Here is an 18,096-nt window from a genome sequence, read left to right on the forward strand (position 1 = left end):
TTGGTCGGCGGTGAGGAGGGTCGCGCCACCACACTTGACCTCGCGGCAGCCCTGTCTTTCAGTGATGCGCCACACCTGCCTAGATTGCCTTTGCATCCGTCGCCGCAGTAGGCATCGGTGCTGCCGCAATACCCGTACTGACTGCAGCACTCACCGAAGACTGAGTCCTTGCAAGTGTATCCGAGGGCGCCGCCGCAAGTCCCATCTTGAGATACTGAGCCTGCAGTCTTCTCGCATAGACCGAACCCCAATTGACATCCTGCGCCGCAAGCATCCAGGGTGGCTCCACAGAAGCCTTCCTTGCTGCAACAGTTGCCGTATATAGAGCTCGTGCACGTAAGACCAGTGGCTCCCCCGCAGGTTCCGTCGTCAGAGATGACGGCACGGCCCTGTGCGAGGCCGGCTATGCACACGACGAGCCAATCAGATAATCTCATGGCGGGACGAGCTGGGTGGTGGTGGGGGAGGCTTCAGGAAAAAGGAAGCTATCGCAAGGCCAAGACCACGGCGAAGCGAGTAAGTGTCCCGAAAATTTGAACAAGATTGAGAGTACTTGAAAGATACAAAAGCTCTGAGGAGGCACTCGCATCGATATATGAGGTAAACCCACCTATCGAGCCGCCAGCCCTGTTGCATCTTGGCCACCGCACTCGCATGATAGCAACTTACGAGACCGAGAAGCCCTTGATAGGATCGATAGATTAACGCTCGGCCGTTTGGGAAACGCCCTAATCTTTGCCCGACTCAGCAAGCGCAGCGAGATGTCATGTGGAGTTGTCATGGCTGAAGCCACCGCTACTGCAACATTGTCGCCGTTCTCAGCTGCTTGCCTCGATGCTGCAGATTGCCATTGGCTGCTCACGAGCGGGAACGTGGTGGAGAGGCTCAAGTGTTGAGACACGGTCAGGCTACCGGAATGCGAGCTGCACGAAGGACCTGGATAGCCCTTGTTAGCGGGGATGTGCTCCTCGGGAGGCCGGCGGGGATCCGCAAATCGACGAAGATCAGCAAGCATCAAAAGGATTCGATTTCAAGGTGGGGTGCTCTAGACGAGAGCCGTGTTCTTTCGACTCATCGTGTGCGAATTTCCTGGAACGATGATGCCAAGAGCAGTGTACATACCGTTTTTAACCGCCGGTTCGAAGGAACACTGACTCTGGACACAGTTTGGCGCCCGCAGTAGCTGGCTAGGCTACCACACATTGCGTTCGTTTGTCAGAAACCAGCCATGCTGCTGGGTCTGCGTCGGGCTGCTGTCTGGCGCATGCTAGGCCTTGTCCTTGCAATTCCATACGCATACATACAGACGTCGGCGGCCTGAAAAGCAACCACCCATCTTGGAAGCTTGTGCACCCACTGACGGCACGCGCACCGTCGACCGGGGCCTTTTCGCAAAGGTTATCCAGGATTGGCCTCGATGCATCTCGCCATCGTATAGACGCAGCCAGACTGTCGATGGCGATCAGCAAAGGCGCTGCTGGAGTCAGAAAGCATCCATGCAGAATCAGCGCACAACAACATCAAGCCCAAGCCCTTGCAATCAGGGCGAGCAGCCAGAAAGGCCCAGTGCTGGGCCCAGAACGGCGTGCTGACAGCGGAGTCCAGGGTCAAACATGGGAGTTTCAGCAGTCCTCGATCCCAAGACAGCCGCCACTGAATTGCCGACGGGGCGAAAGGAGCTAAAACGGCATCGCAGAATCAGTTCGCAGAAAATAAGCTCGGTTCAAGCCACAGGAAGGAGGAGCGGCCGCACATGGACACGGCCCGAGCAAGGCCGCATCTGGGAAAGTCAGGTCCAGGTATTCTGGTCAGCTAAATCTTCACGAAAAAGAAAGGAAGTTCGAGTCAGTGGGCGCAGCGGCGCCAGGCGGAGGCGTTCTGGCAGATGGCGTGCAGAACCGCCAGAGTGGCGAGGCGTAGAATAGCTGCTGAAAGCCAGGCGTCGAGAAGCTGGTGACCTCATGACCAGACGGATGACGAGATAAGCTCAGAGGCGGAAGGAGGAGCTACAAGCGAGGGAGGAGCGGCTGCGCTAGTCTCCTTTCGGCCTCTCCCTTGCCATCGCCTTTTCCTCCACCATCACCAACAACTGGACAACCATCGCAACGCCTTCCGGGGGTCCTTCGCGCTCCCGCCGGCCCGCTCGGCTGATGCGACATTCCTTCCACCAGACACGAGGCTGTCACCACTACTGACAGCGCCCACGCTTGACCTCCGCAGACCTCGCACCGACCGGTTTCGGTATTCCGCCTCCGAGGGTACCAAAGACGTCGTACTCAAAGCTCGAGCTTTTTTCCCCTTAGCCCACGTTACATGCTGCTCGCCGAGCATCTGCATCGTAATATCCTCAATCCGGCCACAGGCATGACTATCCTCATCCCACTGGCCTACAATGGTCCGAAGCACACCCTGGCGAATGCTGGGGTAGCCCTCAGCACACTCGCGCGGAGCCTCTTTGCCTTCTCCGCCAGCCGGGAGGGATCGGTTCGCCTTGGTTGCACGACCTGTGAGTGGACCGGGAGCAACCTTCACAGCGTCACAGCGGTTGCCGCGCCTCTGGAATTTGCACCATTCCGTCGACTTGCCGCAAGCTAGAGCGGTGCAACGTTCGCAGCGCCCCTCTTATCTTTTGTGAAACGCTTGTAACCGTGGATCGGCGGAAGTGCACCACCACCATTTCAGTTCTAAAACGCGATTCTCACGAATTCCCCCATGGCCTGGACGACACATATGACACCAAAAGCAAGCAATGTCGAGTCACACAAAGTCATTGTACAACCTCACTCTGGAATGAGCTGCGCCGCAACAGACTGTTTGCGTCCGTACTGACCTGCGCTTCGGGACTTTTGAAACAACCGCAGGGCTGCTCGCTTACCATTCTGGGCAGTCAAAGACGTTTTTGCAACTTCACCAAACTTTGGGCCCGAACAAGAAATTAAAGTTGGGCCCAGTGCGAATTGGTACGCCAAAGCTGGCTTCTACTTTCCACTTGCATGCATATGTGCCGAGACGTACCTCGCTGAAAGCAGAACAACTTACTTGCAGAGCAAGGCTGTTGCGTAAGTCCACTTGCATATCATTCCGATGTGCCCTACACACTCACCGGATGTTCAGGCGGGAGCAACGGTCCAGCTTCCGGTGGTCTGATTTTGCAGTGAAGCAACGGCGCACTGCATAATGCGTGATGCAGCAGATCAAAGCTAAGAAAGTTTCATATTACGCACTCTGCATGACGATAGGAAAGAGCCTCAAGACCTTTGCCCAGCGGGATCCTCTATCTTGCATTATCCCAGTGGTCCCGTTAACGGAGGTAGGGAAGACATCTTACAATGATCAGAACTGCCGTTGGGGTACGGGGGTTCCATGCATACACCACGTCACAGTTTGAAGTCGGCGTGAATTAGAGAGTTCTTTGCGGAGCCCAACTCTCTTCTGCTTTCTCAGCCGCGATGGGTTTGCTTATCGCCCTACTTTACTTCAATGCGCAACCCCAAAGCCAGTACCTTTTTTTTTTCCCTATCTCTCGATATTGATTACACTCAAAGTTAGTAAGTTCTCGGACAACCTGGAAATGACGGGGCAGTCATAGCACTGCCGGAATCACAGGCGCCAGAATTTTGTAAAGGTTAGTCTTTGGTTTGATCAGTCCCCTTGCTGCTTATCTCGTATCTGTTCTCCCCCTCAACACTTAAATTGGTTCTCCTCATGGAAGTCCGACTACTCAGGCTTGTCGAGTGTGCACGTGGATTGCCACGCGGTAACAGCCGAAATAGATGTTGCGCAAGATCTTGGTTCCGTGGAACGGAATGGGAATTGTGTGTGGTTCAAAGTACCGAAGACCGATTTTCGAGTCTTCAGCCTCCCCCTTGCATGTGGTGTTCACCGTAGAAGCACCAACGAAGGTTCGACATGCGATGGTGACGGCTCTTAGGTAGAACCGTTTTGGACAATTCGCCACGTGGGGCCGTGGTCCGGCGCGAAAGAAGGGTAACCGGATCCTCCTCGAGGTCAGCTGACTTGATCTCGGCCGACGATGGGCTGCAGAGTGAGGCTCAAGGATAAACTTCTGACCTTGAGAGAACTAATGCAACATCAAGACCGGCCTGAACTACTACTACCTAGCACACGGAGTCGATACTCGAACACTGGTAACGGTTACTAAGTAGCACTTCTTCTCTGCGGGTACTACCAATCACCAACAACAGGCAACGACTTTCAACCCAATAGCCAGACCAGACATGACCCCGCTTTCACCGCCGTCTCCAAGCGAAAGGACGAATCCAAGGTTTGACGCGAGATCATGACATGATTCAAACGAGTTGCATTAGGAAGGCGATATCTCCGCGTATCTATCGCCAGCGATCTGTATCCCGCGCAGGCACCGAGGCGGATGGAGCGGGGTTGTCGTCCTTGGCCTCTTGGCGCCGTCTTGGACTTCCTCCATCTGTCTATCACCAAGGGCAGCTACGGAAAGCCTCGAGATGCCATTCCGCAGCCATGCCCCCCTGCTTACGTGCAAACCATCCAAGCCGCTCCGCTGACACCACTTCCGAAGACAAGCCTCGAAGAGACGGCAAATTGAGCGAGTGCACCGCCTTCCACAGCCTCTCCGCCAAGCTTCCAACCCAATCCCTCGACGTCACGTCAGAAACGCGCAGCAGTGCACCCATGCAACCTGATAGCTTATCCCAGAAACCAACACCCCAACCGCCGGACCGCGCTTGACTCTTGGGCTCCGTTTTCCTGTTTCGCCCCCATACACAGCTTCCTATACAGGCAGTCTCGCCCTTGATGCACAACCCGCCGCTCCCCGCCGCATAACCGGATCCCACTCTCCCGTGTTGCCGCACCTCCCAGCAGGGTAGGTGCGAGGCAAAGAAACAAAAACATGGTGTTTAAAACCCCCCGACTGCCACCGACCGCCACCCATCCACCCCAACCGGCCACGCCACCTACGCTTCTCATTTTCTGCTACGCCCCTTTCCCCCCCTCCCCTCCGACCCGCGTCTCCGCCGCCTCGCGCAGAACAAGCGTCGGCCCCAGGCCATGCTGTACCGAACCCTCTTCTTCTCCTTCCTCGGCGCGGCGGCCACGGCGGCCGCGACCGCGACCGCAGCCGTCGAGCACGTGCCGGCGGGCCGCCGCGGGCTGCTGCTCAAGCGGCAGGTGCCCGCGGACCCGACGGGGGTGCAGGAGGTGGTGTCGCCCGGCGGCGCCAAGGTGACGTACAAGCAGCCCGGCAAGGCGGGCGTGTGCGAGACGGCCGAGGGCGTCGACGACTACGCCGGCTACATCTCGCTGAACGAGCGGTACAACGTCTTTTACTGGTTCTTCGAGGCCAGGGAGAATCCGACGGAGAAGCCGGTGAGTTTTTTTTTTTTTTTTGGTTGTTGTGGTCGGTTTGGCGGAATGGGAATGGTGCTTGGCGTGTTTGGGTTGGTTCGCTGGATGGGTGTGTGTGTGTGTGTGTGTGCGTGTTTTGGCAGGCTGCCTGGTTGGTTGGATTATAGGAGAATTTTGGAGTGCTGACGTGAGTGTTGTAGCTCACACTGTAAGCGATTCGGGTGCCGCATAGGTGTTTTGCGGGGTTAACATTGCGTATTACAGTTGGCTCAACGGTGGTCCTGGGTCGGACTCGTTGATTGGGTTGTTTCAAGGTAAGCCTGCTTCTCTCTTGTTTCAGCCAAAGATTTTCTTTTGATAAGAGCTGGAAAATGCCGCACAAGATGGGCACAGAGCGCAGTTCAAGGGGTTGAGCATACTTGGCCTTCCTTATCTGTCCCGCTATGGTGGACTCGGCATCCATGTGTAATGGGGGCATTCGTCCGAATAAGGTTCGGCCAAGTTCCCAATTTCAATTGGGGACGAATGCTTTTTCGGATGATTGCCCCCTTCCTTTCCGCTACCATTGCAGACTGATAGACACCACTGGTGCTCTTTTTGTCTTCTATTTCATCCAGCTTCGACGGTATGACGATACTGATGATCGTCTACCAGAACATGGCCCTTGCAACGTCACGGAGGATCTGAAGACGCAATGGAACCCATACTCGTGGAACGAAGAGTCCAACATGCTCTACCTCTCTCAGCCCGTCGGAGTAGGCTTCTCGTACGAGACGACGGAAGTGACAGAAGACGGCCGTTACTCGATTGTCGACCCGGACACCACCAACACCACATACGCCGCGGCCGTCGGTGCGTGGGAGCTCATCCAGACGTTTCTGGAGCTCTCGGAAAGATTGGACCCGGACATCTCGAACCGCACGTTCAACCTCTGGACCGAATCGTACGGTGGTCACTGTAAGACATCAAATATCGCATCCGTGGTGGAACAGTCAACTGACTCTCTCGGCAAGATGGTCCCACCTTCTACAGGTACTTCTACGAGCAAAGCCAGGCGATCAAGGATGGTACTGCCGACGGGTACTCCCTTGAAATGGACACTCTTGGCATAATCAACGGCATCATCGATGAGGGTCTGTATCACCTCCTCGTCTACCCCACCTCACATATGCGCTAACAGACGGAACCAGGCATTCAAGCACCTTACTACCCTGAAATGGCGGTCAACAACACTTATGGCATCAAGGCCGTCAACGACACCATCTACAGCCAGATGAAGGACGCATACTACCGCGAAGGCGGGTGCGCCGACCAAGTCGCAGCCTGCGCCGCGGCCGACCGTACCACAGACGAAGGGTGAGTCCACAGGCTCCTCCCTCCATTCGCACGCTTTAACTGGAACTGTGCACAGCTGGACCATCTGCCGGGAGGCGACCAACTTCTGCCGCGGCGAGGTCGAGGAGCCGTACTACAACTACGGCGACCGCGGCGTGTACGACATCCGGCACCCGTACGACGACCCCACGCCGCCCGACTACTTCGCCGACTTCCTCAACCTGGCGTCGACGCAGGAGGCGCTCGGCGTCAACATCAACTACACGTCGACCAACTCGCGCTACGTCAACGCCGGCTTCCAGTCGACCGGCGACTTCGTCTTCCCCGACTTCAAGGCCGACCTCGAGTGGATCCTCGCGCAGAACGTGCGCGTCGCGCTGCAGTACGGCGACGCCGACTACATCTGCAACTGGCTCGGCGGCGAGGCCGTCTCGCTGGCCGTCGAGTACGAAGACTCGGCCGCGTTCCGCGCCGCGGGCTACGCGCCGCTGCTCGTCGACGGCACCGAGTACGGCGTCGTGCGCCAGTACGGCAACTTCAGCTTCACCCGCCTGTACGATGCCGGCCACGAGACGCCGTACTATCAGCCCGTCGCCACCCTGGAGTTTTTCCGCCGCGTGCTGGGCGATCTCGTCATTGCGGATGGCAAGAGTAGGATCACGGACGATTATCAGAGCGAGGGCCCGGCGAATGCGACCCACACTCAGCCTTACCCGCCGCTGCCGGATGAGACGGGTGCTGCGGGCAGGAAGAAGAGAAGGGGAGGTGTTAGGAAGGAGGGCAGCTTGTTCTTGTCGTAAAGGAGACCAAGGAGACCAAGGGGGGTACAGTCTGCGCACCGTGGGAAGGTCAGATTTATCGTGGCTGTTTTCTTTTCCAGGAGAACATCGACACAATACAGGCTGTAGGCCCTGGAAATTTCTTGTATGCGTGAGGGGTAAGCTGCAATCGCATTGCTCCACATCACCGGTGACGATATGTGACTGATGAGCGGCGGCAAAGCACTGCAGTGCTACCCGGAAGGCTGACTTTCGATACTGAGTAAGTAGCCCAGTTGCCGTCACCGAGGACAAATCGCAAGCGTGCTGGTGCCTTGAGTCAGGCCACTCCGCTTTTGCAGCCTCGTCGACGAGTTTCTATGCTGTTTTCTCTTGTTGTTCTTCTGATTGTCAATGCTTCAACATGGAGCCTTCAACAGTCCATGAATGTTTTCAACACCAGCCGCTCAACCTAGACAAACACTCCTTCCGCCTTATAAACATGAATGGCTTCTCCCCAGAAGGGTGGATCATTCAGAAGATCACACTGGGACAAGGCCGTGTGAAGCTTCTTTGCGGCGCGGATACCATCTCGTGGAGTAAGCTGTCCAAGTTTATAGCTTCCTTCCCACCTCCCCGGAGTGCTCAGGAGCCTTGATGGGCGAAAATCGTGGAAAAGACCTTATTAAAGGCGCCGGGCTCCGCTCTAAACGCGTAGGGTGGTCTCTGTGCAGACGTTTATGAAAAGGTATATGGACTCCTCGGACTGGTTCGCTACTCGCAAAAGTTGCAACCGAATCACTTCATTTCCCTCGAGCGACTCTTGTTTGAAGTTCTCCACAACAAGTGCCAGAATTCAGGTTCAGCCATGGTGCAACTCCGGGATGCAGCCATTCTCCGAAAGAGTCTGGAGCTATAATTGTCGGGGGCTTCGTGGCTACTTGAAGGACCAGGCAGGACATTGCCCCCATAAAGGGATCCGGTATGGGTGGATCCCGAGGATCAAGAACCACAAGATGCCCTCAAGCTCATCCTGCCCAGCCGTGAGGAAGACGAAACACTCGTCATGTTTGTGCCCAGGACGGAACAAGACATTCTCGCCAAAACGATGGATCTTGCTCCCTGGTCATCTCTCTCGTGGAGTATCCATCGAGGTATGCAAGACATACTTCTTGGATACTCCAAGCCAAGGATGGACCGCCATCGTGCGCAGCTGGCCGCTTCGCTTCGACAAGCCGTGCGCGACAACCAAGAAAAGCTCGGGTCCAGGGGGTGGAAACGGGACTTTGTAGTTTGTCCGAGACCAAATGGCTGAGGTAGCTGCTGCCGCTGTTATGGCTGGCAGAGGGGAAGTCTGCTGACATGGTGAGAATAGTCACTGACATAGTTCGGGTCAAGTGCGGACCCTCCGTGGAGGAGATGGACGAGACAAGTTTCTGGACGACGAACGAGAGTGAATTGGATCATCAAGCTGTCGTTGGACTCACGAAGTGTTTCATCTTGGAATGGAGCACCGACGTTGACTATCAGCTCTATCACAAGCTTCCTTTCAAAATGCGCTTCGGGTAGCTGCCCTGTGATTGCGAACCACGGGCCTTTTTGATTTCCTTGTCTCTTTGGTCAAAGGTAGCGTGTCTTCATGCATTTACCATAATTGCCCAAAGCAACGAATTACAACATGTCGACGTTGCTCGCGTCTTAAGCCGTCGGGATCTCCGGGCAAGCGAAGGGTGCGAAGCGAGCTGGGAGTCTTACCTACCCACAGACCACTCACTCATCTCGCTTGGGTACGCGCCGGCAGCATCCCGCAAACGGCAGCGGCTGCCCGGGAGCCGATCAAACGGCGGGTCGAAAAGGCGCGAGGGAGGAAACATCAGCCCACGCGGATTCGTGCATCTGTGGAGATTGATCTGCTTTTCTGTCGTTTCAAAAGGTGGACGTACGTACCCTGTCATCTTCTGCAGCCGTACGTCAAAGTTCCGATTGGTGCGCGTGTGCATTTGCCTGCTTTGATGCTGGGATACTACTGGCTGCAAATCAATCAAACAAAGGACTGGCGGACCAAGTACCGGCCCCTTCTTCCCCACCGGCATCCCCGCTCATAAGGCTACGGCCCCGCGACACCTCCGCCTTATGACACGAGAAATTTGTTTCAAGAACTCCACGTGGACGCGTGGATGAGGAAGCTTCTGGTGCCATTAGGCTGTGGCAAGGCGTGCTGTGTGGCGTCAATTTAGGAGATACGGGATGCATGTTAATTCCTCAGCGTGCCGCCCGGCTGCGCTAGGGAGAGGAACGGTCCAGGCCTATAGCCTAACGTCCTGCCAAGTGTCCGTAATGAGAGAGAAAGAAGCAGTGTCGAACGCAACAACGCTGCAACCGAGACACTGTCATGAGCAAGAAGAACAATGCTTTCCATAAACCTTTCTCACTTTTTGCCGCATCTCTAGAACCACGCTGTACATGCTCGCTATGCTGGGGGGTATTTCAAACAACAAAGTAGAAAACGAAAGAAAGTCGACGGCTTCCCATCTGATATATCATGGCACATGTCGGGGAGGCCTCCGTCCCGCGGGTTTTCCCTGCATCATCGTCATCATCTATTCAGACTGTGTATCCACCCGGCAAAGTCTCTCCGGTGTTCCTTGTAGCCGTACGTGAGGGCGTTGGCGAGCCCGACGTACTGGGTCGCGCACTGCATGATCTGCAGCCACTTGTACTGGTGGCCCGTCGCCTCGGCGATGCGGTTCACGATGCCCGGCATCCACAGCAGGATGTAGAAGATGGGGTAGGCGTTGAGCAGCAGCATGCGCCAAATCTCGCGCTCGACGATCTTGCTCTGGCTGCGCTTCCGCCGGTGCAGCCCGCCCGTCGTTGTCGACGTTGACGGCGTTTGCATCAGCGGCGAGGGCGCGCTGCTGGCCATGGAGATGCCGGTGTTGACGCCCAGGAGCTTGGCCTGTGTGTTCGTTGGTGCTGTCAGTGCTTTGGGTGCTGTCAGCTTCGAGCGCGTATTGGCGTGGTTGGAGGCATGGATGGCGTCAGTACTTCTGCCTGGAGACGGGTTTTCCTCGTCGATGACGGCCAGGCCGCCGTTTGGCTTTGGGCTGTCCTTGGAGTCGGACGGTGCCAGTGCGCTCAAGTCGTGCAGATCGCGCCCGTAATCGTACGAGTAGGTGCGGCTTGTTTCTTGTAGGTACGAGAGACGTTTCTTCATGTACGTGAAGACGTAGACATAGATGGCGATGGTGATGAGGATGATGGCGAAGCGCCAGCCGTGGCCCAGAGCGTAGCGCAGCCCGGTCTTCTCGGATGAGATCCAGCACCAGTTGCCGCTGACTGGCTTCATCTGGTGCATGGCAACGGCCGTGGTGCCTGCGAGATTTCTTAGCGGAATGCACTGACGGCGCGGCGCCGGGGGTTCCTTACTCGTTGCAAGCGGGACGAGCCATACCGACAGGCAGATAAGAATCTTCTTGTCGAACGAGGCGTTGAGGATGTACGACTTGAGCTTGATGGTGAGGAGCGTCACCAGCGCTATGGCCAATATGGAGAAGTCTGCCGCCTGCGAGGAGTCAGTCCACCAGTCCGCAGTCCCGAGCAGATGGGATTCCGTACCTGCACCGACATCTGCCCTATCCAGCCGTTAAAGGTGCACGCGCCCCCCGGCTTCAGCAGGCCCTTGTGCATGACAGCGACGGTTCCGGAAACGGTATTGTTGGTGGAATTGACCCATTCTGCGCGCCGTCAGTCAGAGGGACGAGCAGTGTGCGTGATCAGGCGTACCGGCGAAGGTAAGGTTCAGGACGAGGGCATAGCGGAATGAGCGCTTGCCCTGGCCGTAGCACATCCAGGAGATGAGCACGCATGTGGTGGCAAAGCACGACAGCGCGCTGCCGACCAGCGTCGGGATGACGACCCGGGAGTCGTAGTAGATGTTGAAGGCCGGCATTGGTGGTTGCGTCTGCGCCGCCATGAGTCCGCGGCGGCTGTGGCGTACATATCGTCGGTCAAGATTGGAGAGCAGCGGGCCAGACTCGCTCTCATCATCTGCAGGAGTCGCCGGGGGTTCACACAGGGCAGATTGGCGGGCAGCGCCACTTCCATTTTGCCCGTAGTTTCAAGGTACAGTCCAACCAGGGGCTTCCTCGGCGTGAAACGGGCGGCGTCGCAAGTCCCGAGAGAATTGCAGTCTTCACGAGTCAATGGCAGCCAATTAGCGCGCCTCCTTTACCCAAATAGACGAAGAGCCTCAACCACGACTCATTGCCCACCACAAACTATATGAAAGCTGACCGCCGCTACACGCACGCTCGGATGCCTGCTCCCGACCCGAGCGGACCTGGCGGGAATTTATCTATGTCTAAGCTGCCTCCGCGAAACATGTCATTTTCCCACCTTGCCCGGCACTCACTTCCGATAAAACGACGAGTTGCACCTACAGCCTTGCAGATCTGATTTGCTTCTTCATGCGGTGGGGTCTTCTTTTTTTAGGGGCCACCTCTTGCGGAGAAAATATGATCGCCTCCGTCCCAAAAGACGTTGTCCTGAGTCAAAAGCCAAGGATGCTTGGCCTCTGGGTATCATTCTTCGGCCCCGGCTTCCTTTCCATCCGCTTACTTTCCACACGCATATTCGAAACCGCTGGTTTCTTATTCCCGTCGGATCCAGACTTCAGACAAGGAACCACGCTGCATTGACGCAGCAACGTCGTCAGCGGCAATAAAGAAAAAAACCTGACACCATTTGAAGAGTCAGTTGAGGGACAAGTGCCCGGTATCAAACCCCAACCGTGGCAAAGACCGAACATTTATCAGCAAAATGGCCCCCGCAAAGCAACGAGCGGCAGCGGTGTACGTCTCAGTTGACGATGACAGTGACGAGTCGTTCGCCGATTACATGATCGTCGAGGCTGGCCCGTCACTACTAAGCATCACGTCTCTTTATAGAACCGTTGGTTCCGCTTGGCAGCGGGACGCTAACCCCGAAAAGGTAATTTTGGTGGTGATGATGGACGAATCCAATGCGACGCGTGTACCTTTAACACCCATCAGCAGACCCAACCCACTACAAACTCGACTCCACCAAGTTTCTGTTCCGGCCCACATGAAAATCTGTTTGATCTTTTTCCTCGGGTTGAGGAAGTACGAGTCCGAGTCCGAGTACCCATCGTAGGCTTGACGCGTTGGATGCTCATGCTGATTAAAGGCCCAAATCTAGTTCCTGGTTGTTTCGCTTATCGTTCTAGGCTGTACAGGGTACGTGAGAAGCGTATAATGGGTGATTACCAACCCGTCATGAATCCCAGAAACTCGAAATCATTTTTGTCAACTCCAGAGTCGCCAATCGATGCTTCCAGTTCGCACAGTTTCATAAAGACCAAAAAGAGATCCGGGGAGATGATGATGCTTTCTTACTCTGGAAAGAGGGTGAATGGGTCAGCTGATAGGAGCTTTGGTAGGTGGTACAGGAAACATCGTCCATTCGCTGAGCCAGTTATCGGAGGTTTCTCGCTCATGTTTCTGTGCTGATACTCAGCCATTGCAATGTACTTGAACATGCCTTGGCTTGTTTTTCGAAAAACAAGTGCTTTGTTGAGCATATATCCGGGCCCAAAACATGCGTACTCGAACAAGAAGTCGAGGGGATCCAGGAACCATGCGGTTACGCCAATGCTTTGGTCATGGTCAAACCGATACTCTATTTTCCCTTCAGAAAGGAGCATCCATAGGGATGTGACGCGTTTGATACTTAGTTTCAGGGGCCAGGTTTGAACTCCAAGCATGGAAATGCAAGATCCATGCACAGCGGAGGCACCCGGAGAAGAATGGCGTCAACGCCAGCCGCCCCACTCTTGCCCGAAAATACCCATGGCGACAACCCCTCGGCACAGACAAATATCGCCGAGCTCGCTGTACAAACCTTCAACGTGATTCTCTTGATGCTTACTCCGACACAATGGCAGCCAACTACACAAACTACGTGTCCTACAAGGACCCGGCCACCAATCGTCCGCGCATTGGCCATCTCAACCTCGACCATGACACCATTCACGCGCTAAGCTTCAAGTCCGGCGAGCCCATCCACAGCCTCTATCAGGTGATTGCAGCAGGCGAAGAGCACATTTGCCTGGACGAGTTCGAGGACCCATTCCCCGCTTCGACACTCAAGATCCTGCCCCCAATCACCGGCCGCGACATCCTCGCCGTAGGCAAAAACTACTTCGAGCATGCCAAGGAGTTCAACCAATCCGGCTTCGATAGCTCCGACAAGGTCGACGTGCCCTCCCACCCCGTCATCTTCACCAAGCGGGCCACTTCCATCATCGCCCACGGCGATGAAATCTACCACCATCCGGAATTCACTCAGTCCCTGGACTACGAAGGCGAGATCGGCGTCATCATCGGCAAAGCTGGCTACAGGGTCAAGGAAGAAAACGCCTTAGACCATGTCTGGGGCTACACCATTATCAACGACGTGACGGCTCGCGAGAGGCAGAGAGACCACAAGCAGTTCTTCATCGGCAAGTCCGGCGACACCTTTTGCCCAATGGTGTGTATATCTCCCAGACCGAGGAACAGAGAATAACATCCAATCCACTTCCAGGGCCCCATCGCAAAGCCAGCAAACCATCTTCCAGACGTCCTACGCGTCCAGACCGTTGTGAATGGCGAACTTGAACAGGACGCTACAAGCAAAGACCTGATCTTTTCCGTCCCGTTCCTCATCAAGACTCTTTCAGAAGGCATGACGCTGCAACCGGGCGACGTCATAGCAACCGGAACAGTAAGTTTCTATCCCAAAACCCCCTTTTCTCGCCATCTGACCGACGACGTCCCATTTCAACCAACCAGCCCGCCGGCGTCGGCATCGGCAAAACACCTCCAGTCTACCTCTCCCCAGGCGACACCGTCTCCATCAGCGTGACGGGGCTGGGCACCCTCACCAACACCGTCACCGCCGATTTGCCGCCGCCGCCATCAATCGACACCACCGACAACGACCACCTACTACCCCCACCTATAACGACGCACCTCCTCCGCGCCACCCTCCCGTCCTCCTCACCCAACACCCCGTCGACGACCACCTTCTTCCTCCCCACCCCAGGCTTCCCAGCAAGCACCTTCTCCGCCCTCTGCGCCACCCTGCAAGGAACCGACATCACCCACCTCACCGCCACCACCGGCCCCACCAGAGCAACAACAACCCTCTCCGCCCTAGCCTCGCCCATCCACAACATCCTCCTGCCCTCAAACACCACCACCACCACCACAACCACCCCCAACCCCACCGCCCTCATAACCCACGGCCTCAGCGCCCTCACCGCCCTCCACCTAGTCGCTTCATCCTCCCCCACCACTGATTCCACCACGACCCCCACAATCACCAAACTCATCCTCATCAACCCGCCGCCACCACAGCCGCTGGACGACACCACGCGGCGCCGCCTGCACGCGCTCCTACAACAATCCAGGACCGCCGCGCGGCGCGGCAGCGACACGACGGTAGCCGACCTCGTCGCAGCGCACGAAGTCGGCAGCAAGGCGAAGCGCGAGAGCCCGCTGGGCGTCGCGGCGTGCCGGCTCGCGGCCGAGGGTAAAGGCGATGCGTGGGCGTGGGCGCGGGGTGCGCTGGCGAGGGGGTTGGTGGTGGGGGTGCAGGAAGGGGAGGAGCGGTTGATGGAGGCGATGATGGGGGAAGTGCGGGCCGAGGTGCTGGTGGTTGTGGGGAGTGAGGATTGGATGGCGGGGTCGCCGGGGAGGGTGAGGGAGTGGTGGGTGGAGAAGGCGGGGTTGACGAGGGGTGGTGGGGGCCCGCTGCCGAGGAGGGAGGTGCGGGTGCTGGAGGGGGTGGGGCATTGGGCCATGCTGGAGGATGTGGGTGGCGTGGCTGAGGCGGTGAGGGGGTTCCTGGCGTCTTGAGGGGAATGGCGGGTTGGGAGGGCTGCTGTGTGGGTCGTTTGGGTCTGGGTGGATTGACTTGGCTGTGTGTGTCGTTTTCATTCCCGTCAGATGAAGAAAAAAGGGGAGAAAAAGACGGCCATTTGTGAGTTCAACCTGTGAGAAAAAATACGGAGCCCTGGAGTGCCTCAAGCACCTACATGCACTCGTTGTTCAGTCGAAATTCTTGGAAGAGTACTTACAGGCCTGTATGTACAATTCTAACACGCTAAGCTATTTTTACAATGTATGCATGGAGACTGATAGCACACGAATCGACTCAGCGTGCCCGCTCAAGATTCTCAATGTCCACAATCTAAACACGAATTAGTAAGGTTCTGCTTGTTGGGAGACTTCTCTGGCACTCACCTCCTTGACGGCCTCAGTCGTGAGGATGAGAGGGCTCTCAGGCTGCACACAGACGCTGTCCTCAATGCGGATGGCCATACCCCGGAAAGGGGCTGGCCATCTTTCGTCATCTGGGACATATATGCCACTACGACATGTTTAGCGAAATGGAATGAAAGAAACGGAGGGAATGGAGCTTACGGCTCGACCGTGATACACTGCCCAGTCTGAAGTATCTTGTTACGCGGGAAGCCGGGAGAGTCGTGCACGTCAAGGCCGATGTAATGACCCAGATGGTGTGGAAACAATGTTTCCAGTGCCTTGTAATGATAAGTACAATTCTGCAGCGTGGAATGTATGAGAATGACAACTTACGTGCCCAGACATATTGAACCCCAGGTGCTTCAAGCCGTCCCTGAGACTTTCGCAGGCTATGTTGTGCAGCTTATCTAGCGATAGTCGGGCATCTTCTCTGCAAAGAGAGACGCAACTCCTTTGAACCTTGAGAACAACCTCGTAGAGGTCTTTCTGGGCTGCTGTAAACCTGCCGTTGATCGGCCAAGTCCGCGTAATGTCTGTGATGTAGCCTCCGTATTCCTGTTGCAGGTGATTAGGGGCATATTCAGATAGCCGGGATTGCTGTGCTTACGCCTCCGGCATCCACGAGAACCATCTCTCCATTGCTATGGGAGAAACGTGTCAGTGATTCACTCTGAAATATCAAATACGTCACGGGGTGCATACTTCAAGACATTGTCGTTCCTGACATAATGGATGCTCAACCCGTTCTTTCCACCCGCCACAACCGGGATGTAGGCGACACCGTCACAGCCCATCATCTTGAAACCGAAATCCATGTGCGCATGGAGCTCTCTTTCAGTACTGAAGTCGTTTTTCATGGCATGAGTGAAGGTTCTTGCGGATGCTTGCCCTGCCTTGCGCATGTTTCGGATTTCGGCTTCGCTCTTGTACATGCGAAGCTCGTTCATGATGGGCCTCAAGGGCTTCACTGCAGACGGCTTCACAGATTGCAAAGCTTTTGGAAAGCCATTGTCGCCAGTGTACATTGTTCCGCTCAGATACCTCGTGATGGCAGATCTGTGATCGAGATTCCGTGGAAGGTCGGTGTAGATGTGCTGGTTGCGCCGGAGGATGGCTGGGATGTTCTTGCCGATGTCTTTGATATCTCCAGCCTTGGTTCGTTCAGCGTCAATGCATCAAATGGTCTGGAAGACGTGTTTTTCATACCTCGTCAGCATTGAAGACGTCCAAGGCAGCTTGAATGCCCGATCGAGCGCCGTCCCACATCTCTGCGCGGACATCCTTTGGTCTCACGTAGAGACGGAAGATGTAATCATCGCCAGGTCCAGTCTTCTCTATACGACATCAGCCGTGCTCTTGACGTCTTGCCGACCCAAATTATTACCGATCAGAGCCAAAGCCTCGGGCTCGTTGAAGCCTGCCGAGTCACCTCAGTATACTAGTAGCTGCCGCGTACTCGAAGCTCATACCGGTCAGGTAGAAGAAGTCGGGGTCCTGGTGGAACTCGTAGAAGACGGCGCCAGAGCGGAATTTGGTGTCGGATCCGGCAAGGATGGCTACACTGTTCGGCAGCATTGCCTTTGCGAGAGCGTCGCGGCGTTGAGCATACTCGAGGGCGGTAATGCCGGGCGTCACTGTTGCTCCTGCATTAGCTCTCTACCAGAGCTGTGGAATTGACACGGCGGTTGCTTGCCTTCGCCCGGCTGAAGCAGATGCGGGTGCGTCTCGTGCAGAGGCTGGCCGAACTGGAGCTCCGCAGCTGAGACGAGTTGGCGGCGGACAGGCGCCTGGTGGAAGGCACGCCGCACAGCACGGGGGCCCTGTGCCCGGGCAGCAGCGTGCAGGACACGCAGACTGCTTCTGAACATTGCGAATGGATGCAGATGTCGGGCGGAGACGCGACTGCGGCGCAAGATTGCTGCGGCGCCGTTATCGATAACATCCGCCGCGCCGTGATTCGCTTGCCTCAGAAGCTCAGGCGTCCCCCCCGGATGGCTAAACCGCGGATCGGATCCGCGTCGGACGTTCTAAGTTAGCAAGCTTACTCATCCAACCTCGTTAGAAGGGACGTCTAAGCACAACTTACACCCTTTATAAGGGTAAATATAGTAGTTAACGCGTCTAATAGTACTTCGCGACGTTATCTTTTAATAACACCACGTTCGACGCGTATTAAAAGTTAATTAAACGTATAATCGACTTTAAAGTTTAATTTAATATTAATTTTATTATTCTATTACGATCGAACGATACTCTAAATTTACGCGTAGTTTTATACTATTTATAAGAATATATTACGAAAAAGTCACTATCTATATTATAACTAATTC

General features: G+C 55.7%; 4 protein-coding genes across 4 annotated transcripts; 2 read left to right on the forward strand and 2 right to left on the reverse strand.

The window, feature by feature from the left end:
- Window positions 1-5,046: 5,046 nt before the first annotated feature.
- Window positions 5,047-7,478, forward strand: SLS55_002883 (uncharacterized protein; the record flags this gene model as incomplete). Its single annotated transcript, XM_066774363.1, has 7 exons — window positions 5,047-5,364; window positions 5,544-5,551; window positions 5,608-5,657; window positions 5,998-6,300; window positions 6,357-6,476; window positions 6,534-6,699; window positions 6,755-7,478. 7 exons carry the CDS (start codon window positions 5,047-5,049, stop codon window positions 7,476-7,478), a joined length of 1,689 nt encoding a protein of 562 aa, XP_066634482.1.
- Window positions 7,479-10,032: 2,554 nt separating this feature from the next.
- SLS55_002884 (uncharacterized protein) lies at window positions 10,033-11,388 on the reverse strand (the record flags this gene model as incomplete). Its single annotated transcript, XM_066774364.1, has 3 exons — window positions 10,033-11,001; window positions 11,055-11,173; window positions 11,223-11,388. The coding sequence occupies 3 exons, from the start codon at window positions 11,386-11,388 to the stop codon at window positions 10,033-10,035; spliced, it is 1,254 nt and encodes a 417-aa protein (XP_066634483.1).
- A 2,006-nt stretch (window positions 11,389-13,394) lies between these two features.
- SLS55_002885 (uncharacterized protein) lies at window positions 13,395-14,363 on the forward strand (the record flags this gene model as incomplete). Its single annotated transcript, XM_066774365.1, has 3 exons — window positions 13,395-13,988; window positions 14,043-14,222; window positions 14,340-14,363. 3 exons carry the CDS (start codon window positions 13,395-13,397, stop codon window positions 14,361-14,363), a joined length of 798 nt encoding a protein of 265 aa, XP_066634484.1.
- A 1,293-nt stretch (window positions 14,364-15,656) lies between these two features.
- Window positions 15,657-17,634, reverse strand: ICP55 (aminopeptidase; the record flags this gene model as incomplete). Its single annotated transcript, XM_066774366.1, has 10 exons — window positions 15,657-15,692; window positions 15,746-15,872; window positions 15,926-16,044; window positions 16,100-16,321; window positions 16,374-16,407; window positions 16,469-16,917; window positions 16,973-17,100; window positions 17,151-17,183; window positions 17,236-17,400; window positions 17,445-17,634. 10 exons carry the CDS (start codon window positions 17,632-17,634, stop codon window positions 15,657-15,659), a joined length of 1,503 nt encoding a protein of 500 aa, XP_066634485.1.
- Window positions 17,635-18,096: the final 462 nt, after the last annotated feature.

Source organism: Diplodia seriata (assembly GCF_021436955.1).
Source record: "Diplodia seriata strain FDS-637 chromosome Unknown scaffold_3, whole genome shotgun sequence".
NCBI classification, from domain to species: Eukaryota; Fungi; Ascomycota; class Dothideomycetes; order Botryosphaeriales; family Botryosphaeriaceae; genus Diplodia; species Diplodia seriata.